Source organism: Aquila chrysaetos, chromosome 20 (assembly GCF_900496995.4).
Source record: "Aquila chrysaetos chrysaetos chromosome 20, bAquChr1.4, whole genome shotgun sequence".
NCBI lineage: Eukaryota > Metazoa > Chordata > Aves > Accipitriformes > Accipitridae > Aquila > Aquila chrysaetos.
The window spans coordinates 2762716-2790327 of NC_044023.1; the positions used below are offsets into that span (position 1 = coordinate 2762716).

Here is a 27612-nt window from a genome sequence, read left to right on the forward strand (position 1 = left end):
ATCTTCCCACCACACCCCCATCTGTCAATAATATACCTCAGATCAAATACACATTTGCTGACTGTCTATTGGCAAGGCATAGAAACCCATGTTTGTCTGCAGACACAGTACAAAAAGAGTTCTGCTGAAAAATTAAGGGCAGGTGCTTCAGTCTCTAATGCAGGGTATCAGTCTGCCCTCAGGGTTGAAGAGAGATGTTGTGCATCTGGAGCTGTATGTTCTTAAAAAAAAAAAAAAAAAAAAGCAAAGACCTAATACTTTGAAGAACAGTAATTTAAAAAACAAAGATCTTGTATGTTGGATTCTAAGTCTCTCACTTTTACAACTAGTCTAACTTTAGTGACTTCCTCTCCTAGCAATTCTATACTACTCCTGATTTTACACTGATGTAAGTAAGATCAATTGCCCATGACCAATTCAAATTTTTTCATCCCTTAAAGGTCCATTCCATTGGACACCCTATTTCTTTGCCTGCTGTTAGAGAAATTGCAGTTCACTTCTGCCACTCAAGTTTTACCTGCAGGAAAGTCAATCTACTTCTCATGAATTAATAAAGGTTGTTACTTATGACTTTATCTAGAGTTCTGCTTTCTAATTTTTCGTAAGGCTTTTTGAACTTGCAATTTTTATAGAAACAGTTTTCATACAAATATCAGGTCATCCGCGTTAACAAAAGAATTGTCCAGAAAGGCATCCTTTACATGCTATGAAGAAAGGGGGCTAATCGATGGTACGTCGAAGCACATGCTTGCTTACTTGCACTACTACAAAACTGACGTGGACACCCATGACTGCCGAATATGCTTTCTGAAATTCTTTCTGACAGTAAGATGTACTTTACGAAAAGATACTTATGTGTATGAAGTGGAACCTACTTTTCTTTTTATATGAATGTTAAGATGACAAATAATATAAAATGTAATCATAATTAGAGTGTATTCTAGTATTTAAGCCATGATGAAAAAGACAAATTTAAATAAGAAAATGGTCTTAACTGCAAACATACAATTTCAGTTTCACCCAATCATCAAGTTCTGTATATCAGAGATTAGACCGGCAGGTGGTTCAATACTTTTAGTCAGTGCTCTAAATGTTGAGCTGGTTTCTGATCAAGGAACTTGCAGAATAATTCTGCTAGTTTTTCCTAGTTACAGTTTAACTGAGTTTGTATCAGTTCAACTTACAGATGTGTCATTTTAACAGTGGGGAACACTGCTTGATTCACTGGCCTAAAGTACATCTGGGAGCACGGCATGGGCATCAATGGGTTTTATGCTTAATGCTAGCATGCAGCAACAGATTGGGCAGTGCTCCCCAAGGCATCCAAAACTAGACTACAGCTTGCGGCAGGGATTTCACATAGGCAGGGTAGCATGTACGAGTTAGGTGTAATCGAACAAGCTAGAAGATAGTATAAGCAAAACCAACAGTCCCAGATTTCTGTTGCATTATTTGAACATTCATGAAATTGGCTGAATCAAAGCACTGATAGATTTTTACCCTCAGAGTATTTATTCCGGGCATGGGTTGAAACAGGTTTGCATGACTTCCTCCAGTGTTTAGCTTTCCTAAATCCGATGAAGTTTTCACGATGCTCTGGGATGAATGTGGCTGTCTCTACATCTCCCACCACCACAAAGAACAGAAGTCAGGATATTCCAAGTTGAATGCCCAAACAACCCCCTCGTGTTGTACAGAAACTATTTTTGTGCTCAAATTAAAAGTCCACACCCCTAAGTAGGATCCAGCTAAAGCAGAAGTGCCACCGCATGAACGCTGCCTACTGCACCTCGCTGTCCATGGACGCGCGGCGCGGGGCACACGCTCAGGCCCTGCTCTATTGCGCACCTTAATGAAAACAACTTCAGGAACTACAGAGGATAACTAAAACATCAAAGGAGCTAGTTTGAAGCAGGAGACCTGCCTGACAGTAAAATTTCTCTAGAATATTTATTTCTGAGAGGAAATACCTAAGAGATGTGAAATGGACTCTTGCTGAGGCTGTGCAAAATTTGAGTATTTCAAAAAACCATTTTGGCTGACAGATGCAGAAGTGGCAAGGTAGAAAATCTCAAAGGGAAAAAAATATCATTCTTCTCTATAGTCAAATAAGATCAGGTGAAAAGTATTTTCATTTCATTCTTATCTAGGCTGAGGCAAACTACACAAATTTCAGCCAAAATGAGAATTTTTGCAAAAACCAAAGATACAGATATGGCAATTCAGAAGACAGGCATTTCATCATGAACTGTTATGTCACACCCTCAAAAAGCTCTACCATAATTCAAGACTATATTTAAATTATTATAACTCTAAATTCAAATAAGACCTTATAAGCATAATACTTTATTATTTGTTTGCAAGGTGTATTGTATGGAACAAAAAAAGATATGGAACATGACTTAATTCTTTTACACACATAACCTTATATTTTGCTTTTGCTAGTCTTCCAGTTGTTATAGTAAATATTCCTACAACTCCCAGTTACTCCCAGTTATTATTTTACGAGTGAAAAATCAGCACAGAAATTTTATGTGCCACAAGACCAGTTGTAAGAAATACCTTTATCAGTTTGGTGGAAGAACAGCCACAACTCTAATGCCACCAGAAGAACATTAGGAGGAGGAATTATTAATTTACTTTTTATTGCATCATTATTGCATATAAATACTACTGTTATTGCCTCACCGCCCAGCTTTATTGCATACAATGAATCAAAGCATTAAGAAATGTCACACAGCATAGAAAATGTAATGTATTAAAATAATGGATTCAGCAATGTACAATATGTATTCTGAGAAGTTATAAATGCTCTATCAATTGCTTATTTCCCACTGTAGTTTACTGCAACACAGAAGTGTAATAAAATTAGCTGCAAGAGGTATATGTTAAAATCTGCTGACAACTTTTTGGAGAGATTTTCATAGTAAGTGTGAAAAAATAGACATCTTCAATGCAATAAAAAGTATTACATTAAAATTTCCTTTGATGTGAAAAATACTGACTACTATTCTCACCCAGACATCAGAGGAAAAAATTATGAAGCTTTGGTTATTTATAACAAGTGATATTCTTTAAAGTTTCATTGGGCTTTGGACTACTGAATATATCTATTATAGGAACAGTGACTGCACCATTCATAATCATCTTTCACAGCACCACATTTTAACTTGTTGCTACTAATGTTTAGTTCTCTATGAACCAAAAAGATCACCAAAAAATGATGAAAAACTGAACTGGATTCTACATTAAAACTGGCAAATATCAGTGATTCTCCACTGTACCTCACTACTCTAGGTGTAACTGAAAAGACTAACTCCTACCCCATATGCACAGGATTATGAAAAGAGCTTTCAAATGAGGAAACTAATAGCTTCAGATTTCCTTGCTAAAGCATAGTCCCAAAAATTTCACAGGCATGAGGGGAACACTGGCTAAAAGTCTGTTTAAATTATGTTCAAAACCACAAATATGAAAAATATTCTCAGCTTGCTTTTCCCAGACAAATTGTGAATAAACACACTTTCCTCACTTGAGGAAGTATGTTAGCAGTGGACAGGCTTTCCGTTAGTTCCCTCGCTTATTTCATTATTTGTACTACAAATATTTTTCTCTCTCTGTCTCCACACTGGCTCTTTGAAAAAAAGATTTAAATATCTTAGTTTACTTTTTATTTCTTTCACTATTGCTTCACTGCTCTGCTAAGCGACTTTGCAGTTTGATACTCAATATTCATGAAAGGGAACTAAAGAAGCAAACGAACTGGTTTTGCACCAGAAGAACTTCTTGGTACATCACTTACCACCCACGGTTTGTCACAGAAGTTATAGATCGATTCCAGGGAGTTGACGCTAGGGATGCCTGCGTACTGCATTCCAATGATCAAGTTACGGAAATCTTCGTTTTCTGCCATACTGAATGAGTGTTGTCGAACAAGGACAAAATCAGGCCTGAATGACCTAGCAAGAAAAAGATACATTGCTAATAGACAATGATCAAATTGCTTTTCCTTCAACAGCAAAATCTCAAAAGGGAAAAACACCTAGCTGACGGATAAAGAAGTACTAAAAGAACACTCAAACCAAAGGTAAATGCTACAAGACAGAAAGAATTATTATGACTTTATGAAAATCTGTACTGTATAATTTCTTAACCACTGTTCAGAAAACATCAGCATCCAGTCAGTAATGTGACTCCATTAAGAGAAGAGACAAATTATCATGGCTTTTCAGCTTGTTTTCCTACTGAAAGACAAACCATATATATAAACTCTGAGTGTGTTCTCAGTTTATGTACCCCAGTTCCTGAGCAATGACAATCAAAAGCAAAGCAGGCAAACGTCTCTGCCAGAAACTTAAGCTTCTTGGAAACAATTTTTTTTCCCACAAATATTGTCAGGCTGTTTTAAAGACAGTAAGAGATGAAGCAACCCCATTGCTTGCTAAAGGAATCATACCATAATTGGAGATAATCACAATTCAACTTTTGATCAAGATGCTTGTCAAAATGAATTTCCAAACTTACAGCTGCACTTTTTTTTTCTCTTTCTCTCTTGTGCCTAATCAGGATTTCCCCTGTTGCAACCTCTGTGGCTTCTTATCCTACCACCATCCACCTTTGAGACCAGTCTGACACCATCTTCACATTACTCAAACCCTGACACTTAAGTTACTGAAGAAGGTTCTGGAAAACCGAAGACATAATGCAACAGGACAGAGCCACCAGTACCAGGTCAATTTGCTCCTAAACTTGACTGTTGAAGATTCTCTTCTGTATTCAAATTTTATAGGTGGAAAAAACACTGACTAGCGTGAAGCTATCAACCTCCTCAAAGAGGCATAACTGCAGGGTAAATTAAATTAGTGTAGTAAATTAGTGTAATTATTTACATGCCTTGAATAAATATAAGCTGTATATTGGAGTGAAAAATGCCAAAGATTACAAAATGATTCAGAAATCTCACTCCAGTAAAACAAAGTAAAACCAAAACAATTAAAATTCACGTCAAAATTGCTTTGCAGTTTTAAGATTCCAACCTGAATGCAGTAGTCAAAGTATATTAGCTGGATTCTTAAGCTGGCTTTCAAATGTAATGCATGATTTGGCAAAAGCAACATTATAAAGATTTGCTGTCAAGAGTCATTAGAATGGCACTGCAGACCAGTGATCAAAACTTGTAAAGAAATTCTTGCCTTTAAACAAGTTTCCAAAAAAAATATTTGTACCATAGTTCTGAGAATTTGTGATCTAGGTTTCATGGTGGTGTGCCAAGTGTTTGAAACAAGGAAATTTAATTTACTGGCATGGCATGAGTATAATACTTAGAGGACTAATGATGCCTTAATCAAAATTGCAGACCACTCAGTGAAAGAGAGAGACCGCTTCTATCATTTAAACATGCTATGCTCTATCATTTAAAATGGTGCTAAGGGGATTATACATCATCTCAAAGACAGCACTGTGTTTTTAATTAAAAGTAAAGAATAGAAAGTGTCCTTTAAAATACTGATTTAATGAAACAACTGGGGAACTGGGAGAATGTATTTAATTATATATTTTGCTTTGCAAAAACTCCTCAAAGGGACATTTACATAATTGTTCCAGTTCTGTAATTACCGCTGGACAGAATGATTGTGTATACAAAAGAAGGTCATGAGAAAAATTTTAATCTTGGCTCAAGCATTTGTAAGATCCAAAATCTCAGCATTATGTAACATGAGATATCATTTTTCATGGTTTGATTTTCATTCACAAAAATGAAACAAGCAGGTGCCTGTTACACAGTCTTTTCCTCCCGAACTAAGGCAGCAAAATGTTGTCATTGAAATTTGTATGATTTTACTAACTAATATTTTGCTCATAAATCTATGATACAAGGTCACTTTGGACCTCACATTAATAACACATAAGACTTCTCATCTCAGTATTCAGGTGTTTATGCCTTTTTAGTAATATGCTTATAGTCCATATTCAATATGAACTTTGATACTACTGGGACCAGCAGTTTCTCCCATCTCTCTTGACAGTTGAGACAGACAGAAACAAAGGAATATGCCACACATCCTATTGTCTGACCCATATTTAATGTTGGATTTCAAATGAAGTTTCTTATCAGTTGAACCTGTAAAGTAATATCTATCAGTATCTTTGCATTCCTTAGTGACACAAGAAGCATATTCCAAGCTTCAGGCAATAAACTTCACAAACTGACTAGGCTTAAAGCAACATAAAGACTAGCACTTCTCTGAAGATACAGAACATCTATAGGAAATGCTTTTGTTTTTCAAAAATATTCTGTATCTCCAGAGAAGTTATCATAGAAACAGAGAACTGCTCTCCCATCATGCCTGCATATGCTTCTCACACCAGAAAGCATGCACACATATGCAGATATCTCACACAGATTTGAGTGAAATTTATCAACTTCAGGTAGTTCTATTTGGTTAAATAAATTACCCATAAAACTGATAATATTATAAAATCCTTTGTAATCTCATTATCAGAGTTATCTGATGACACAACAAGACTTCTCTGTTTCTTAACATAAGCAGCAGTTTTACCAAGTTTTCTGATAAACTGCAAATATCCATCTTTGTAGATGCTGTTTTCTGGAGGTTCCTAACTCACATTAAGTATTGACATGTTTTGATGCTAACTTGGCCCCAATATTTTTGGTCTGTTTGGAAAACTCTCTACAGAAAAGCCACTAGGGAGCAGTGATCAAGATTTCCTGGCTCCAAAACTTCTATCCTTAGGGGAAAAAAAAAAACCCAAAAAACCCCAAACCCAACAACAACAAAAAAAACCAACTAAAAAAAAATCAAATCTCTTACTCTTCTAAGGAAATAATCTTGTGGATTTGGCATAAGTGGTTGTTGTATTAAGCTGCAGTATTTTTAGAACACACCAGGGATTAAACAGTTGTGAGTTTTAAAGCATAAAGTAGACATATTTTCAATATTTTTTCCCCGATTTTCTTTACATGAATGAGTAGAAATTTTCAAATCTTTTATTTGGACAGATGTTGTGCAAAAACACAAAGATACAAGACATGCTGTATGCTGTCCAGCTTCCTGAACTCTTACTCTTGCCTAAAGATAAACATAAGCAGTAAATTACCAGGTCACTGTGAGTGGCTTGATGCACCTTTCTGAATACAATTGTTCAGCCAAACAACTGCTACGCTTAACTCACACTTAACTGCACTAGTCAAAATAGGAGTAATTCTCACAAATTACATAAAATATAGGACTGCCTGAAATAATTTTGCTAATACTCACTTCAGCTTTTACTTTGCCCAGACCTACCCCTGTTTTCTTCCCTTACATTTAGAAGGCTGTTGACGTCCTCACTGAAATAAATGGTAAAATTACTCTCCCTTCAGTTGGAATAATCCTTTTTGGACAAAATAGCCTATTGGAAAATCTCAGGCTTTTAAACTGAAATCTTTCAAGCAGACAGTGATATTCCAGTAACTATCCTGAGAGAAGTGCTATGACTTGGCCTGTTGCAGCAGAAAATATTCAACATTGGAAATAAACACTGCTCCTCTGGAAAAGTCTGGCATGCACAAAATCACCAAGACTGTCTTTATTTTTGAGGCAAAGACAAGACCTAAATCAATAACCCTAACTCACAATCATATATTCATTATACAAGACTTCATTCCAATCTTAATCAAATCCATCTTTCATGTGATCAAAATGTTGAGAGATTTCCTTCCTGTCACAAACAGGACTTACTGCACTGATCAGATACTTTATTTCCTACTTTTCATGCCAATGACCGAGGTGCGTTGCATCAGTCAAAATCCCTATCACACATATACCAAAAAATCATTCAGTACTTTCTACATGCATACATTATGCCATTTATTGCTTTTTGCTGTTATTCTATTTAGTTTTTCTTACCTGACAACTTTAGTGCCATTTCGAAATACTTGGATATCTACTGCATAATTGCCGTCAGCGTGGGCTATCAAGTTGATTTCTGAAAATTCTGCCTATGAAAAGAAGACTCACATTAGTCAGTCCGGTTTATTTTACCTTTATTTACCTAAATCCCTTCTTTTAAGTTCTAGTATCCAACTGCTGACAACATACATTTGGAATATAATAAACACTAAGAGGATATTAATCCAATAGTATTTGCCACGTATGACACATCACATTTGAATAAATTCTAATACCAAGAATGCAAAAAGTAAAAAACTTCATGAAAAAGGACTGGGGGGGAGCAAGTAGGAAGTGTATTTCCTCATTCATGTCTGCACAGAAGTATAGAGATTAAATTTTTGCTTTGTATGGTGTTATCACAGAGATTAATACAGACTCGACAAAAATTACGTGAGGTTTTGAAGAAAACAGTACAAAAGTAATGTTAAAATAACTATGATAAATAAATTATTTTCTTATAGCATTTAGTGTCTCTTCATATACTTTACTCCTTTCTATTTCCTTTATGTGCTTTTACTGTTCTTTTTAAAAGATCTGGTGCTAATAAACAATTGACTGGCAAAATTCACAAATAAAGACCTTTTTCAAAGTATCTTCTCACACTGGAAATGTGGAATTTAAAAGGAATCACTTCCATACTCTGAATCTACAGTTATTTGAAAGGAAAGGACAGGATGTTTTTCATTTATCCACAGTCTTTCATCAGCTTAGACTCTCAAGGCACTTTACAATAACATTACACAGCAGAATAATTGAAATGCAGCCAGCTGTCTTCTAGTGGATAAATAAAAGCGTCTTTGCTATCCCGGACACTAATACAGAATAGAGAGTGTCAGAATTCTCATTAGTCTCCTCTTGAAAAATGGTATCACTGAAAGTCTTCCTAAGAAAAATCTGTGTAAGGCTTTCAGAATTTAGTGTTCAGTTAAGGCAAGTGTTGACTACTGTAACCACCGTTCCAACTCAATAGCTTAAGTATGTGCTTGATTTCAAGCATGGAGGTCTCTTCGTTAAATCCCATACGCTTATATACTTTCTTGGATCAGTGTTACAATGTTCTAAACACAAGGGGCAGTTTTAAGATTATTGTAAAAACAGTGCAGATGGTGAGAGATTGAAACATTTGTATAAGTGCTGACAATGTTAAAGAATCATTTAAAATCTATTTAATCTGGGATTGACAACTGATCTCTCCAATTAATAAATCATATTAAACAATTACAGGGATTCACAATATAGATTTTGTAGTTTAAAAGCTTAATACATGACAGAAAACATTGTATGTGATAGATAGGTTGCTCTAAGTAGTATAAAAATAAAACAATGCTCTCTGGTATTAGCAAAAGAACACTAAAGTAGTGGTTAATAACCCTGCATACAATTGTCACAGTGTTGATGTGTTACTAAGTGATGAGTAGGGTTCAGAAACTTCCAGTCTCTCACTGATTAAAGGTGGTTCTGGTCCTACAAGAGACCACAGGAAGGAAATTGCAGGCTTACACCAAGCTGCTGTTAATATCAAAGAGACAGTGTGAGTGACGTCAGCTCCATGGTCAGATCTAGGTGTGAATGGTATTTTGGGACAAAATAGCTTGTGTTCTTTTTCCTGCTTCTCCCTCAATACTCTCGAAGATCCCTGGCAAAGCTTTCCATGTTTCCAAGCCAAGAACATCAGCAGATATCCAGTGGCGTAAAGAATGGAGCAAAGCTAGATGTTGTACTATTACAGTGAATTTAAATAAGTTGAATCCACACAGCTAGCGGTAATTTTCCCTCACTCTTTGAAATTCCAATGACAAAACAATTCGGTTTAAGTACTGAAGCTTCTTACCGTAGCATCTCTTCATAGAATTCAAGATTGAAAAGCAGTGAAAAGAATTATTTACTTCCCTAATTTTGGATATCTAGCTCAAATAAAATAGCCATAATTCTAATGCACCCTGAATTATATCTCCATATTTATTCAGTGCTTTCTTTAAAAAACCCCACGATAGCACTGCAACCTGAGTGTATGTATATTCTTAAGTGAAGGAATTAGTGATACAGAAATGCAACATGTAATTCATGAAGTGTCTGGGAAATTCAGTCTCTGAATACGACATGTTTTTAATGTTGTGCAATTATAGTCAGAATCCTCTAAAAAGAGACACATTAGAATGAAACATAACTAAATCTTTGAGGGTTCGACTTGTAAGGTTTTTTTGAAGTACAAAGGACTATGTATCTATCTATACATACGTGCATATAGAATCGTTTAGGTTGGAAATAGACCCTTAAGGTCATTGAGTCCAACTGTTAACATAACACTACCAAGCTCAAGGCTAAACCATGTGCCCTAAGCACCACATCTACATGTCTTTTAAATGCCTTCAGGGAGGTACGTATTTATACATATATATGTATTTGTATAAATACACAAATATAAAAATAACATTCAGATTAAGTAATTCAGTTACCTGTTCAACCTTTATGTCATATTCTCCATGGACCTTTTTTCCACGAAAAGCCTTGGCCCTGCAGGAAAAAAGGGAGAGAGAAAATCAAGGATATATGTATCTGTAATCAGTAGCTACATAAAAGCTTCCTGTATGGCCTTCAGTGTCTTGAAAATACACAATATACTAATTGAATCTACCTACTACACATACACAATTCTCTTTCCTTTGACATCTTTGTATCCTTAACATTCCATCATGCAGTATTTTGTGATAAAAAGCATACATAATGTGATTTTCAACATTAAAGTGTGTACTAAAGTATACTGAAATACATATTTCACAATTAGATATTAATATAAAATGAGTACCACTAAAATGATGCAATCCTGCTCTCATTAAAGTCAACAATACCAGTGGAAATTAATTTCAATGTGAACAACATCCTAACAACCACTCATGTTAATCTTTATCCACTTAGTTTACTTAGAAAAACCGGTTTATTGGAACACTATGCTTAGAAACTTTATATTGTTTTTAAAGAAAGTATCAGAGGTACTGGAGACTGTTGTCACCAAATTTGCAAGTGCTCGATTTACTAATCAGTTTTGCTTTTTCTAGACTATAACTTGAGACAATGTCATTAATCTGAAGGAGAGTTTATGACTAATTATTATACACCAGGATTGCTGTGATAAAACAGAACTGAATTCAACGATCCAGTCTCCCAGGCCTAACAAGCAGACATTCTTTCTAGGAGTCTATCAGTTGTATGCCTTAGGCAGCATGTATCTGCTTTGGAGTAAATGGGAATTTAAAAAAAAAAAAAAATAAAAAAAATCTCTTGGTAAAAGGGAATTACTCTAACACTCTGAAGCTGAAAAAAGGGATATGGTATTGGTCTTTCTCTGCACCTCCTTTGCTCAAGACAAAGCTTAGAGTACCTCTCCCACTTTTATTATACACAAGCAAAAATCTGTTGCACAATCGAAAAACAGAACACCAGAGACAAGCGTTAAAAGAAACCAAACAAAAACTTTGTCCATTTTCAGCACCTGACAACATGTTATTATATTAAGCTAAATCTACCTCATCAGTGAAAGTAATGTATATACTACATATTAAAACAATTCATTATTGCTTTTGGAAAATCCTTTTCCCAATGAGGTCCAGAAGAGTTTCACCATTGGTTTCAGTAGTGGAGGAACAAAACTTCATAGTAATCAACTGAAAACACTGCCTTAAGCTACATATTTCTTTAGGATATCTTAGGTATTATGGATAACAGATGGTAGCAAGCAAAGTGTTTATACTGAAATGGTATACTAAAATATTGCCCAACAATTAATTCTGTACAAATACACAACTGGTAAGAAGGCAATAATGAAGAAAGCATTTGCATTACTGGTTTCTACTGTTTACTTGTCATAAATACATATGAAATATGACATTTGAAATCTATTATTTTATTATAGGAGATGCATACTCAGGATAATGTTATCAAATATTTTTGTCAATAACAAAAGTAGAAGTTAAATATACTGTAACACAAGTCTAACAAAGAAACACTATTAATCACTTATTTTTCTTTCCAAATTTGTTCTGAAACTCCACATGAATATGAAAACTTTGAAGATGTCTGGACACAGATTAAGTTTTATAATGCTGTTTATGTTGAAGCATCAGCCGGACCATGTTAATCTAATAGCTGCAGGAAAACCAAGGACATCTGTATTACCCTGGGAGAAGTTCACAAAAGCCAGACCAGAGAGGAAGGTCTCATGTTCAAAGATAACACCACATCTGCCTCAGGAGAAAAGCAACCAATTTGTAACAACAGACAGCTTAAACGTCTCTTTGAAAAACTAAGATTTACCACTTTGAAAAATATTTAAAACTCCAATTCTGATCCCTATGAATTTAACAGTAATGTTATTGTTGAATTTTAGTGGGAACAGGATGAGCCCCCAGATTTTATTTCTGATGCAGCAACAGGTGATGTAAATGCATTATTGGACATCACATAACACAAATTTAATTTAAATAGAATTATGTTGGCTACACAACACAATAAATGTTATATAGTAAAGCTGCCTCTTGAACACTGAAAAATAAGCTTAGAGTAATGGTCAGCTTCTTCAAAGCTGAATGGTAACTTGAACATATATAGAGACTAAACCTCCCACAATGCTTACCCTAACAAATATCAGCAACTGATTACATCTTTATCTTTATGAGAGGAAATGGAACCAGGAAACCACAAAGACCAAAAGAGAGGCTTTTCAATTCTTTAGCGCTAAGTCTATTGCACATATTGGAATGTACTCAAAATGTTAGTTAATGTGAGATGCTATTCCTTTAAATTCAGTCTGTCTACTTAAACATCATTTAGATGAGGCAACCTCTAAACAACTGAACCTGGCATGATTCACATTTCAACAAATGACTTCAGCTTTGAAAATAAACAGTAAGTACTAAAGTGAAGCAATCCGAGGCTTGAAAACAAATGCGACATTTAGAGAGACTTAATTTCAAAGTAGCTTTAACCAACAACTTTTATAAAAATGTGTCATTTTCAATAATATTCTCCAAATATCGAGCCAAAAACTGCAAGAATTTATCTTGATATCTCTAAAAAATAACTTGCAACAAAAAGTCATGACTCGGTCATTTCAGAACAAACTCTAAGAAATTCTTAGCATGAGTTTGCTGTGAAATAGAACCTAGTTCTCATGTTATTTACTGTACTTAGGAAATACAGTCATGCCCTGCTTGAATTATTTCCTATTTGCAATATGAGAAACGTGCAATCCTATCATAAAGACGTTCATTACGTGCTTAAATTAGTATTTTTTTTTTTTACTGAGGGGAGATGGGGAACAAAATTCTTTGGTGTTATTGATTTACAGAATTCCACTGAATTGTAGTTTGAAATTCCTGTTACGCCTTATTACTCTCAGTACTGGGCATGAAATACCTGTATATTAACTCTCGGAGCACCTCTGCAGAAAGGAAGTAATGGACAGGGTCTCTAGGCAAGGCATTTGACAAGAGTGTGAGGTTAGCTGTCAGCACGAGTAAAGTTAACAAAACAAATATGCCCCAATTCAAGTAACATTTGGCTGCCCACTGCTGATGATTTCTTGCATTGTATGTAGGGAAGAGAAGGAAAGAAAGCGGTACCATTTTCATCTGAAACTCACTGTGTGAACAGTTGCTTTCCAAAGCCTAAATGTAGAGAAAATGGACAGCTACTAATACAAATGTCACCTATTGGAGTTACTAGCGTGACCTCTTATAGTCAGAATCTTATCAAAATATGTTAAATATTTATGCGTTTCTTGCTTCACAATTCATTTTCTGGATAAAAACCTTGCACATTTAAAATTAAACAACTATAGATACACAGTTGCCATAGATGCAGCCTAATACAAACTCATACTACTTACAGAACTTTGGCAAGGACAATGAATGAAGTAGTAATCACTAAGAGGGTTTCAAATATGTAAAAAAGACCTGCAATATTTCCATCTTAAACTACATAGAATCTACACACATTTCCACAGTATCTTACTATGCCATGAAACTGATGTGGTTTCATTGTGGTTTCATTTCATATAAATGAACAAAGTATTAAAACTGGTGCTACCTTTGATTGGCACCAAAATCAACAGGAAAATCATTTGCTAACATACAACAAGTTTACACTACTTCAATTTGCATTCTTTAACACTGTGATGATGAGCTTATCAGCAACAGTCTTTATTAAAAGCACGTATCCAGCAAACATGTGGGGTCCAGTCCTGCAAACCACTGCTCATGTGTGTAAGTCTATTTTCACAGCCCTGCATAGCCTTGAACACTGCAATTTGCACTGGTCAATTTAATGCAGCACTTGTAGTCCCATTTCTGTACAAATAACAAAGTGCACAGGATTCAGTTCCACTTGAACACTGATTTCTGGGCATATCTGTACAGTGAACTGCGAACTAATTACTGATCCTATCAATAAGAAGATTGTATGCTCAAAAATAATTATAGTTCCAGTTTACTACAACAGGGCAAAAGTTTGTTCATCGTTTAGATCAGTAGCACCCTCTAGAGTACACGAACAGCAGACTGTCAACGTTTATAAACAGCTAGCATAATTCACTTCAAGAAAGGTAATGTACATATATATATATATATACACACACACACACACACATAGTAGTCTCAAATAACCGGTTCACTGGAATTGCCATATGGATGTAAATATTTTGGCATACTACTGACACAGAACCAGCCAGACTTCCACGAACTTAAAGTCTGGTATGCTAGCCTCAGTGACAGAATAGAAAATGAAAAGAAATGAAAAGAGAAAGCAAACCCAGTCTTCAAGTTCAAATCTGGTTAGAAATAACTAATTATTTAACTTAATTTATTAAAAAAAAAAAAAAGTAGATTTAGTCTCAGAGTTTTTGTACCAGAAAAACTACGGTTTGCATGCACTGCTCTAATTACATGCTGCATCAGGAATAGTCAATCTACCTCCAGCAGTCAGTATTTTCTATTAATTTAATGGAAATATGACTGTGTCTAAGATGTCACCAGCATCCCATTTGCACTGCTAGGTGATCCAGTAACAGAGTGCTAAAAAATATGGAACACTGGCATAATACATTTGGTAACTTTGTCAACTGTCCCATGAAAAAGTATTGAACAATCCAATGAAATTGTATGTACTAAGAATTAACATTTCAGAGATATAATCTAGACATATTCTAAGTAGATGGTTTTTCAGAAAGCAGTTTTGTAAATATATTTGTTTTCAATATGAAATCAAAAGAATCTGCCAAAGAAATAATGGCTTAAAAACATGATCATGTACGTATCATGAAGCTGCCCTTTAAAGGTGTAAGATTATTACTTCTTCCAGATGCTGAGGACTGTTATGCAGAGTTTTGTAAATATATGAAAACCATAAGGAACTGTTATCGACAGTAAGCATATGATAAGATTTACACAGTATTTGCATTTTATGTGACCTAATACATGATCTACTGAAACCAGTGGAAATACATCAACATCAGCAGGCTCTGCAACTGTCTGATAGTATCAACGTTTGCTATACTGACTTCCAGCCAACCAGCCTAGCTAATAAAATGCATCATTTTGAACTGCTACAGTGATGCTATTGTGACTAAATAGGAGTTAAGAATACTGTAAACACGCTGTTTTACAGACTTTCTTTTACTCACTTGTTCCACGTTTCTGCAACTAGAGACTGATAAGAGACTGTTATAAAAAAATAAAATGTCCTATTTAAAACCTGACTCAAAGACCTTGATACTCTTAAAAGTGTTACTCAGATTCTGCAAAGACCTATTTGGATTTAAAACATGTTCTTTTTTTACTTCTGCACTGTGAAGTTACAGTGTCGACACTTGACCCAACCAGTATTTCACTCTCACACGAAACAGTTATGTTTTCTCAAGCTATTACTTCATACAGAAATTGTCTTCAAAGAAGCAGACCATCACCACAAAATAAGTGATAGAACCTATCAAACGCACGACACTTAGTTTTAGTAGCTCTCCCTGCTGAGTTGGATTTCATTAGATTAATGATAATCTCCATCACCAGGAGCCTGTGAATTAGAACAGCAACACATTTTACTGGCTCTGAAATAGCACAGCTTACATTAACAGGTTCCATAGCTGACACTTCTGTCAGGCCAGTTAAGTTTTGCTGTTAATCACTCAGTCTGATGAAATGTCATATTCAACGGAAGCACTGTAATGGCAAGGACGCATGGATTGCTCTTTCCAGTTATTCACTGTGTGATCTGACAATTTACAGAAACCCTCATTGAAACTTGATTAATTTCATAAAAACATTTTTCTCCCAGTATGACAGACAGGACACAATTAATGATGTTCTTCATTCTAAGTCATAGCCTAGCCTTTTGAAGGGGAAAATATACTGTTCATAGAAAAAAAAAAAAGTGCTAGCCTTGGTCAATAAGGTAACATATAAACAATTGCATTTTAGCCTATTATTTAATCTATTGAGGTCACAATAGAAATGATTTCTGAACATTTTCTTCTGTGCCAAATGGCACAACATGGCCGTTTTTTTTTTTTTTAATATCATATTGTTTCCACTGGTACTATGTCTCAGTCTTCACTGTATATCTTCACCTGAAATCACTGTCTCGACTACTCCTATACCAATCTTGTCAATCGTAACATATGGAAAGAGAACTACCGGGAACAAAACCAAGCACTTACAGTCCTAGTGTATATTAGCACGTGATAGAGTCACCCCAGATGGCCTAACATTGGAACTTATCACATGGTTAATTCTATCAAGCTACAGGATTTCTTTATCACTGATCTGCCCAGTTTTATTGAGGACCATGAAAGCACAGCTACCCGAGCATTTCAAACTTAACAGGGCAGTAGAAAACACCCGTAGGAAACACCTCTCCCCTGGTACAAGGCTTTCCTTCTCTGACTTTTGTAACTTGGAGCAAAGAACTTTGTTAAACATGTGCTTAAAAAGCAGAGCTCCTGCATGCAGCCTTTGCTCTGCAGAGGCACTGAACCGTCACACCCTTCCCCGTTCCCTCTACCCGTGACGGCTAAACTCATGAAAAAGCAGAGAGTAAACACTTTTCAGTGGATGGTTTTCCTGCCCAGACAGTAGAGAAGCTGCCCAAAGGGATTCAGCTCTAAAAGCATATTAAAAAAGAAAGCATAAACAATCTAGAAATAAAGAACGCAAGCTTATTAAGAAGCAATTATTCTCTCTTCCTTTCCGTGCTGCACATCCCCCTTGCTAGAAAGGGTTTTTTTTCAGAACAGCTTTATATGTGGTACCTTTAGAGGCTTCCACAATCTCTGATGCAATCCCAGGTTTTTTCTCCTGATTTATTACTAGCCTTTTCTTTTTCAACAAATTATCCTATCCCCTTGGCATATATCAGAATGTTCTCTCCTTTACTCTGATTATGTAAACAAAATAGAGCCATTTTATTCTTTCACAGCACAGATCTTCCAGCCCAAGAACCTTTTTTTTTTTTTTTTTTTAAATCAGGAACCGTTCTATTTGTTATTCTGCTCTGTGCCTGAATACAGTGTTTTCAATAGAGATCTAATCAAGAAGAAAATGCCTCCTACTCTTGAATCTCTCATTTGAGCTTAAATTTTCTGGGTCTTTTGAACAGCATGCTTTACTGAAAATGCCTAATTTTCTGCCCACTCAAGGTGAAACAAGTACTCTTTCATGACCAAACACTAGTCTGTCTTTCTGGTAATGTCTCAAAATCCCACACCTCTGATTATGTAATATTTACCATTAGCCCATTACTTCTGTGCAAGATTTATAGTCACGATGTAATTTCTGTGGGCTTTTTTTTTATAAATTAGATGACAAATGAAAGTATTTTTAAATGTTCATTCCCTCATCACTAGAAGACCTCATACATGATGCAACATATTATAACCTTTTCCAAATCTGTTAGACTCATTAGAACAACTACTACACTTTCCCATGGTTAGGTTCATAAAAATATTTTGTACTCATGAGATGAACAAAAAGTCCCAACTTTTATACAGGAAAACATCACTACCCAAATTACGAAATATTACTGTTCTAAATGCTGATGAAGGTTTTAATGGTTCTTAGTGCTGTAAGACTTAAAACTGCATATTCTGCATCAGTTGCTCTAAGTTTCTTAATCTCATCTACTATAGCCAATGCAATAATATTTCAGGCTAAAGTAACAAAGTTAAGTTTGTCATTTCCAAGTCTCCCTACCAACTAAGTCCTTCTTCCCAACTTCTCATTCTGTTGACAACAAAGTAGTACAAACAGTTAATGAGCAATTCTACTGTTTAGAAAGTAAGGCACTCCAAATTATCTTGAATAAGTGGCAAAAGTGTCACACAATGCAGTCCCTGGTGATTAGTTTATGACAGAAGAAACCAAACCATCTGGAAATAGCATCTAGAGATATTTTAGTTTACTTTTTTCCCTATTGCGGTAAAGAAAATAGTGAGCCTAAAAAACTTTGCACTAACAGAAGGTAATCTCTGACAACATCTAAACACCATAAAAACCAGCATGGAGTGAAAGAATCTTTGAGACTGAATCCACATTATCGATAAACTATTCAGGAGAAATTTATCTGCATTTTAGCTTTTCTATTTATACTGAATTCTCTAAGGCATTTTAAATGCCTCTAAGCAAGACATGTGACTTTGAGGTGAGAGAATTTGAATCATTCATGCCTGGAGACATTACAAGGTGATACTTAATATATAATATGTTGGGCTATCACGTTGTTTGAATTTTCACCTTTGAGGATCCTGCACTTCATACAGAAACTATATCTTAAAAACCTCTCCAGCTAGTTCCCCTCTGCACTTATCCTATAGATAAGATTCTCAACAAACTAGTCAACATCAGGTAAGAAAGAGGGGGAAGCGTGCAAGCCATGCATGTCTGCAGAGAAAGTGGGAGAGACAGTGCACACCTTTCAGCGATGGCTTGTAGCTAAACCAGATTAAGTACAACATCAAACCTTCAGTCTTAATGTCAAACCTTAAATCTTCAGCCCCACACAGGGACAAAACCCAGGGGAAACATGGGGTAATGGGAGAAGAGAGGATTGCCGTAAGTCCCAGAATATCTTATTAGAGATATACTTATATCTATATACAGAGAACGGCAGTGATGGTACAGGCGAGTTTGAGTATTTTCTTCCAAAGGGACCCCCACAAGCATTTCACACCCTTGCAGCAGTAATTCCATGGCCCCACCAGTACTGAACTAGATTTAAATGAGTGAAGGATAAAAAGATTTTTCACGCATCAGCAATTGGTTTGATCTTTGGCTCAGAGATCCTTTCACCCCCATCACATATGTCTGGAGCCTCTTCCAATTCTATCACTAGCTTCACGTTACAGGAATGCTAGAGGCCCTATTTCAATAAAGAACCCAAATAACTGGTGTAAAACAGTCTTTGATGTTTCAGGGTTTTTTCATGCAGCTGGAACTTATGCTTTTATGCTTATACTTAAGACAGTCATGTGCTGCCCTGTTTCTCTGAGCAGATCAATTAGAAAACCTAGTCTTCATAGCTCTACTTAAGTAACTTGGTTTAGCATCTTCAGAGGCAGCAAAGAAAGAGTATATGGCTTTTGCTGCCCTCTTCTGTAGAAAGAAATGTATATCAGATGGGCTAAAAAACTGTTTCCAATCACAGATGAATATAGATCCATGGTCATCTTTCTGGCTTTACTGGCTTTAAGGTAGCTGCACTGGTATCAACCCCTCTTTAAAAGAATAGCAGGGGCCAGGTAGCAGCCATACGCAGGAGCTGGCTGAAAACAGTGGAAATACTTCATTATCATGAAGTTAGCTGTAGGCTTGTGCTGAATGATGCATGTTATGCATGACATGTAGCATGAACGTAACTTGTAAATAGTTCTACATCTACTAGAAAAAGCATATCAACAGCAATAGTACAAACAGTCTCTATTTAATGCAGTGTTAGCAAAAACCCACAAGGAAATTAATCACTGACATCAACATGGATTAAATGAACAGCAATTGTGAATGCTTTCTATACTCCTTTCCTATTTCAAGTTGAATTAATCAATATTATTAAGGTTTTTTTTTTCTCCCTCACACACATGCATGCACATACACACACTCAGTTTCCACTGGCTTCATGACAGTCTCCTCTGACTCTAAATAAGATTCCCAGTGTATCAGAAAGCTGGGTCGTACCTCCAAGGCAATTCCCCGCCAAGGAAAGAAGGATTTCATGCACTGTGCTCAGCAGAACAAAAATATTAATTTATCAATTATTATGGAAGAATGAGCTTCAGAAACATGCATTTTATCTACCCACTAGCTTTGGAGCAAGGTCTAGAATGCTGCCATGAAAAACCAATTGCTTCAAGACACTCAGGTTACAACAGCCATCGGAAACACATCATACTGATAATTCTCAGTACAAACGGATACCAAGAAAATAGAAAATACTGTTGCCTATATCACTTTTTCACTTTTTTTTTTTTCTTTTTTTTTAACCACATTTTATGCCATGTTCTGCAGGGAAACACATGGAATGGTATAGCAAATTACCATTTTGCCACTTCCAGGGTACCTCCATATATTCCTTCTCTGGTCATACTTTCAGACATACTGGTACTTTTATCCTAAGAAATCACCACTAGACATTTTTTCAAACAGGATACTACATTAGCAAAGACAAAATATAGTACTGTTTATTAACTCCAGCAAAACGTGTATGAATGGGTTCTTCTGAAAATACAGCAAGGAATATCTTTTAGCAATACTCTATCCCTTTCACTAGAAGGAATAGTCTCTTCTGCTCAGAATTAAGCTTCCCAAGTATGTTATAAAACTAAACTAACCACCCTGTATTTTGATATTATACTTCAAAGTATATTCACATATAATCTTGTCTGTACTTAAAATATCCATGTTTGGTTTATTGATTTTAATATTCTCTAAAAAGCCAAATAACTAAGAGCCTATGTTCCTGAGGATTTTCAGCTTCCCACTATGGATTAAAGAATAACACAATTTTCCGGTACTGCTGAAGTTAGTGTATGATATTTTTCTCTACAGTAAACTGACACCACAACTAATGCACTAGACTGGAAGCATTACCCACTCCTTCCCCAGGTGAGGCTGACCTTGGGAATAAAGGCTTTAAAAATTCTTGCACTGGATCGGTCCATAAAACTAGAGGTCAGGTAAAGTACATTGGGATCTGTAACACAAAACATACCACAAGTCCTCAAGGATGTTGTGACAAAGGGGAAGTCATTAAAGATGAGAAACATGACCAGGATACCTGACAGTAACTTTCATTAAGGTAGCGTCTGACAGGTTTGGATCTTTGTAGGCAGTTGTGCAAACACTTTATTTGTTTATAGTGCATCTAATTAGGAGCTGAATTAAAAAAAAAAAAAAACCACCTCTGTGAGTGATACATTCATTTTGGTCTAACTATGCGTTACAATAATACAAAATCCCACAATTGCTCACACCCTCCTCCTTATTTGTAAAACAAAAGGGATCCGAGTTTTTAGTGCTTAACTAACACTGGAATCAAACAAGTCCCACACTGTTCCACGTGTTTGCAGTACAGCTGCAGGGGCTACTCCGTGCAAGGTCTGCATTACACTCAGGTCACATTCAGCTCTGGAATTCAGCAATATGTGATAGTATACTGTACCTCAAATTTGGCATTTTGAAATCCAGCAGCGTGCCAATCTTTTGAGGAGAAATCTCCTGAGGAGGCTGTGTTGCACGCCCCCCCGCAGCCCAGAGCCCTGGCTGCCTGGCAGCACCTCACAGCTGGGAGGAACCGAGGCAACTGCTGAACATGAACTCTGTTCCAGCATCTCTTCCCCTTCCCAGATGAGCGTGGTCTTTTTTATTTTTTGCACGACTAAATGCTGTCAAATAGGGGATTCACTCCCCCAAAAATGGTAGTGTAACAGACTTGAAACAATTAAGATGCAAACAGCAGTCTCTTTTGACACATATTAACGCATAGCAATAGCTGTAATAATTTCATAATTGAACAAGTCACATCTATGGGATTCATTCCCCCAGTGCCTATAGGGGTGAGAATAGGACCGGTTCTCTTTTGCATACAATAGCAGAGGTTGTTCCAAAATCTCAGAGATTTGAGCAGATCTCCCCTCTAGGAGCTGTCGGGTGGAAACACTGCTTTAAATTTAGCTGGCAACAATACAGCATGTTAGTCAAGGATGCCCAAGAGATGAACTGAATCCAGCCCTATGTCATTTTGTGGGCTACACCCACCCACTTCAGTCCCTAATGGGAAGTGGCTAGCTTATGCTACTAGTCACCTCTCCACTAATGGATCCTTGGGCAACCACAAGTCTGCAGTCCATGGCACTGATTCATTTGGATGGGAGTCGTTAGAGAAAAAGACGGGAGTACTTTTCCCATGAAGATACTGCCATTTGGCAAAGATCGAAATAGCAGGCATGTGCAAGTCCTTGTTACGTAAGACCCAAAATCTGCAGCTAGTTACTGGTAAATATTTTTGCTAGTGAATTTATGACTTTGGGCAAGGATGATCATCCTGGTGAGTAAACAAAACATGAACAAATAACAGCATTCAGAGTAAGAATATTTTCTTGATTATTCTACAATAAGACCTGTTGGGACAAAAATCCAGGATGTGTTGAAAACCGTTTCAGACTCAGAGACCCAGGATATCCATCTTGCAAGTTTAATTTGCTTAAAAAAGAAAGGCTGCTACACTCATTCGAGTTCGCTACTGCATCAACACAAATTCGTCTGCAGTTATATCAGTGATTGCTTTGAGACAACTCTCGTATCAAACTTCCACATAGTGGTGGACTGCCAGTTTCTTCTAAAAATCCTTCTTTTTTTCAGTTGTGAACTAGGAAAAAAAAAAAAAAAAAACAGAACAAAACAAAATGAGCAAGTAATTCCTAAACTCCTAATGGCACAATCAAGAGAAAATTCACCAGGATTTGCAGACATGGCTATTAATTATTTTAAAGCAAATCAGCAAAATATTTCTGACTCCTCTTGAAGTCAGTATTTTCTATCTTTGGTCCTTTCTATCTTTGATCCACTTCAGAAGTTCATTCTTATCCCCAGTAGTTTTTATAACTTTATTTTCTGTAACATCGATTTTCCATAGCAATCAGCAAGAAACCTGATGAGCATTACGTTCAGTAACTTCATTTTAAGCTCCTGTAGTCTGAGTTTCTCCGTTCTTATGAACTGCTTGCCACATTCTGTTGCCCAGCAGGTAATTCAAAAGAAATTCACACTGTTGAGTTACAGATGGAATCTTATGTTTGGTTTTGTTTTGGTTTTTTTTTAAGATTTCTTATTAGTGGATCTCACTTTTTGATAATATAGTCGTAACATGCACTAACAGTAGTATGTAGTAAATAAGGACAGATTCCTTCATCAAGATGTAAGGGCAATCAAAATCAATCTTACTGACTTTTAATAAAGACTGTTATGATTATGGGTGGTTCTTCTAAATCTGTTTCAAATTCTGTCCGTTCAATCGGGATTACTTGAGACAAAAATTCTACTTCTTTTTACATTATTTTGTATCTTCTGCAATTTCATTTAACTTCATTAGGATGCCCACCTTCACTACTTTGCTGGAAAAAGAAAGCAAAACAAACCGAGATTAATTTCTACGATGCCTGTGTTTCTGTAATAACGCATCTCTGTAAGTGCCTGGGAGCTGCTGCAGAAGGTGCCATCTCTCCGGAGCCGGTTCGCACCTCCAGTTTGGTCACGCAGTGCCATCTCCTGGGCACACTTCGCTGTGAACTGAAGCTCCAGAAAATCAAAACTTCAGAGGGAATTTTTTTTTTTTTTTTTTTTTTTTTTTTTTTTTTTTAGTTTGGAGTACTTACCCATTTGTCAGTCAAAAAGTACTCATTAAAAAGTAACGGTGGTTTAATTTTAAACTGAAATATTAATCGCTGTAAATAAAGTTGGAGCAACTAAAAGTAATTTGAACAGTAATTTCCATCTATTTACTATTGCTACCTATTGTGAACTCTAATTCTGCTTCTACAAAATTTCTGATGGAAAAGAAATAGCTGAAGCATTTTCTCAGTGGTACCTTAGATTAAAATAAAGCCAATTAACCTATCACAACCCATGCTACAGTGCAGCTTTTCACAAGACACATGGGTATAGTGCTGGCAATGGCCAAAAGCTCCCACTGCCTTTTGCTTTTACATTTTACCTCAGTTTGAGAGACAGAAATATTTTAAAAGAAATCTAAAAAAAAGGCATAATTATTTACTAAAATAGTAACAACTAGATTAGATTCCCTAAAGTTTTCCTTCTCCCAGCACAGAAAATCTCACACATAAAGTTGTGTCACATGTGGAAGAAGGGAAAACGGGAGGCTACACCTACAACTTGAGACCCTGTTAGCTTGTGGTCCCCCACTACTGAATGTAACACCCCCGTGCCTCTTCTGGCTGGTACACAGCGCTCAGATCAAGCTGACCATCTGACAGGTAGGGCTAGCGAGAAAGAAAAGTTGCAATCTTGTGCTCGTAAATGAATATAAGACAGGGCTAGATGCCAAAAATTGTGAAACAAAGAAAACTGGGAAATTCTCAGTACCAGTTTAATGACTTAATTTTTTTGCATCAGTCAGCCAGAAGAAAGAACAGGACACATGGCCACTTTTAGTCCAGTTTATCATTAGGTATCTATATAAACGATAAAGAATTAAGCAAAACTACCCAATTCCCATAATTTGTAAGAGACTAAATCCTTCTTTCCCATCAAAGTGAGGATTGGCCTTGCGAATGTGTGTCCACATCTTGACAACAACCCTCAGTGACAGAAAGGACAGACAGAGGAAACCGACACTGCTGATGGCCGAACCCTTGTTCCTCTCCACCCTTCCTTACCAACATCCACTCGAACCACCACTTCATCCTCAGTATGCACTCCTTGTTGCAGGACAGTCTATCTAAAAGCAATTCCAAACACAGTATTTTCTATATATGTGCTCAGAAAAGAACAATTTAAGGTGAGCAGCAATTTCCAATGCAGTGTTATCTCCTTGGTGGACCCAACAGAAGATATTGTACATTCAAACATACACGATTCACAGTTAGAAAAATAACTTCAAAACAGCTCCACAGTCTTGTCACAGATTAGACTGGTTTTTGCACTTTTCTGCTGAGCAAGAAACTAATTGGTAGGGCTTAATATTGCCCTTTCTCTCAAAGATGTTCCGTAGTCTTTAATGACACCTGCAACGTGCTCCAGCACATCCAGAAGTACAGAGCCTGCTGCTACCGAATTAATACCTCAGGCTGGACCGCAGTGTGCTCATCCTCCTTCTTCTCTCAGAACACATTTCACATGCCTCCTCTCTAACAAAGATAACCTCTGTTTACTAAAACATAAGCCAAGGAGCTGCTATTTCAATAACCGAAGCCGGCAAAAGAACAGAAATACTAAACAGCAGAGCTATGCATCTATTCCAAGGAGTCTTAAAATCCTGAAAGAACATGAATTGCCGTTATCATTCTCATCAGCACAAATAAGCAACGGACCAACACCATTCAAGACAACACAGCAAGACTGAGAAGATCTCCTCCTGGCCTCTACCTCTTAACTTCCAAGTTGGAAATGAAAGACAAGCACAGAGTGCTTCATCACAGCAAATGAAGAGAAGGATTTATGAAGCAACAGAAACAGCAGATATGAATCTTTCTAAATTACTGCTTTTCTAAAACACAATCTCTAAAGGTAGCGGTCAAGTCTTCAAACACTTCATCCTTTCGTTACTTGTACAAATCATCATATTTTGAGTATCTTTTCTGGATTTGACAGCGTGAAGAAATCAGTTCTTTTAAGGGTTTTATTCAAACCCACAATATTATGATACTTTGACTAATTCTCAGTTCTAATATGAGACAATATCAAATGCATCACTTGATTTAGATTTTACTGACGTTTGTTGGATTTTTTTGTACTATCCCCCATAAAAGGTATTACAACTTTTTGTCTCATCCCTGGATTCATACTTTCTTATTCCTTTTCCCTTCTTCCTACCCACCCACCTACACATATTTAAGACTTGAGAGCTTGAACACTTCTCAATCACAATGTTTATATAAAGTTTATATTTCATTATCACACATATCTTTTTTCTCTTTCTGTAGGCAGGCTATAGTTCTCATTTTTCTGCAAGAGGATCTAAAATTTTTTATCCTAAATATTTGCCTAGGATGGAGTAGTCCTGGCAACCAAGTTTAAGTATACTCTGAGGACTAGTGGTTTCTTGAGATAAAATTTCTCACTCAAATCCCACAATATGGTCCTTTCTGAGTATAGGCAGAAAACCCATTACCCTGAACAGATGGGAGGTATTTAGTCTGTAGGAAGACAAAATCTGTTAGAGCAAAAACTCAGAATACAAAAAAATAATTAAAAAATCTGAGTCACAGGCCTGATAAAAATCACAAGATTGGCTTAAGAGATCCCTAAATTTTAAGAGAAACATGTATTTTAAAGAAGGTAGTATACGTGATTCTTTTTATTTGTTCTATGCTTTTGATTCCCTTCGAAGGAAGTGTAACGTTATTTATTTGAAAGGAGAGCCGAGATTCCTACTTGATTGCAAAAGCTGTAACCTTAATTTAAAAAAAAAAAATGCTCACAAGAAAATTCTGAGGGCTCACAATCTTAGAACAGTTAAACTGTGTTGGTTTCTCTGAAGGTGTGGAAAAGCAATTGTCAGACAAACTTGGCTGTGACTTGAACAGCTGCTATGCCATGACTACTGTTCAGCTCTAATTAAATCTCAGTTCGATCTCATTTGAAAACAGTAAGGACACAAATCAGGCCCAAAGAACATACCATTACGTTCGTTAACCGTTAAGCTTCCTCTATGATACAGGAATGTTTGTTTTAATCTTCAAACTTGCTGAAACATGTAGCTTTGATTGACAAAAAGTTATCTGATTAATTTGACATTGTCATGGCTTGAAAAAGAAGAAAGAGACATGACATTCACAAATCCAGCAAAAAAGATAAAAATCTATCATCAGTCTCCTTTTAACTGATATCTCCTTTTTCCCACAGCAGTACTGTAGGATCTTTTAGAATGATTTGCTGACACTGGTACAGAAGAGCGGAGTCTCCTAATGACAAAATCAGCTATTTTATATGGAAGTTGTACCCTTGTTCTTATACTTTCTCCCCCTAGCTTGCTAGCAAAGCATTTTTTCTGAAGTGAAATACAGAGAGACTAAACCAACATTTCCTATATGCTTTCTACTGTCTTCCTAGTCACTTAAAACAATGCTCCCCCCTTCTCCACATCATACTTTCTAGCAGTATGTCAGTATAGTCACTACCAGCTACTTTTCCACTTTTCTTTCCTTTCCCCTCTCAGGTTCTATTTCCTTTCTGCTGCTTTATTTCTTTTCAAGCTGTTTCAGGGGTTTATTGCTTTCATCTTCCTTGTATGGTCAGCAAAGTACTTTATGTCAAACAAAAAAATTGTGCTAAGAATTTTGTAATAATTTTGTGCAGTTCCAACTTTACTTGCAGTATTTCTGTTTCATGTTAAATTAGCTATTTTGACAAAAGATGTCTAACCTAAAATTGAAGCGGTAAGT

General features: G+C 36.2%; 1 protein-coding gene across 1 annotated transcript in view; it reads right to left on the minus strand.

The window, feature by feature from the left end:
• The window catches only part of SYN2 (synapsin II), a 193194-nt gene that overhangs the window by 109234 nt on the left and 56348 nt on the right, over positions 1–27612 (minus strand). The window contains exons 2-4 of the mRNA XM_029996104.2: positions 10412–10469; positions 7911–8002; positions 3803–3959 (exon numbers count right to left, since the gene is read on the minus strand). Coding sequence (XP_029851964.1) covers positions 3803–3959; positions 7911–8002; positions 10412–10469 — 307 coding nt within the window. The remainder of the gene's footprint in view (positions 1–3802; positions 3960–7910; positions 8003–10411; positions 10470–27612) is intronic.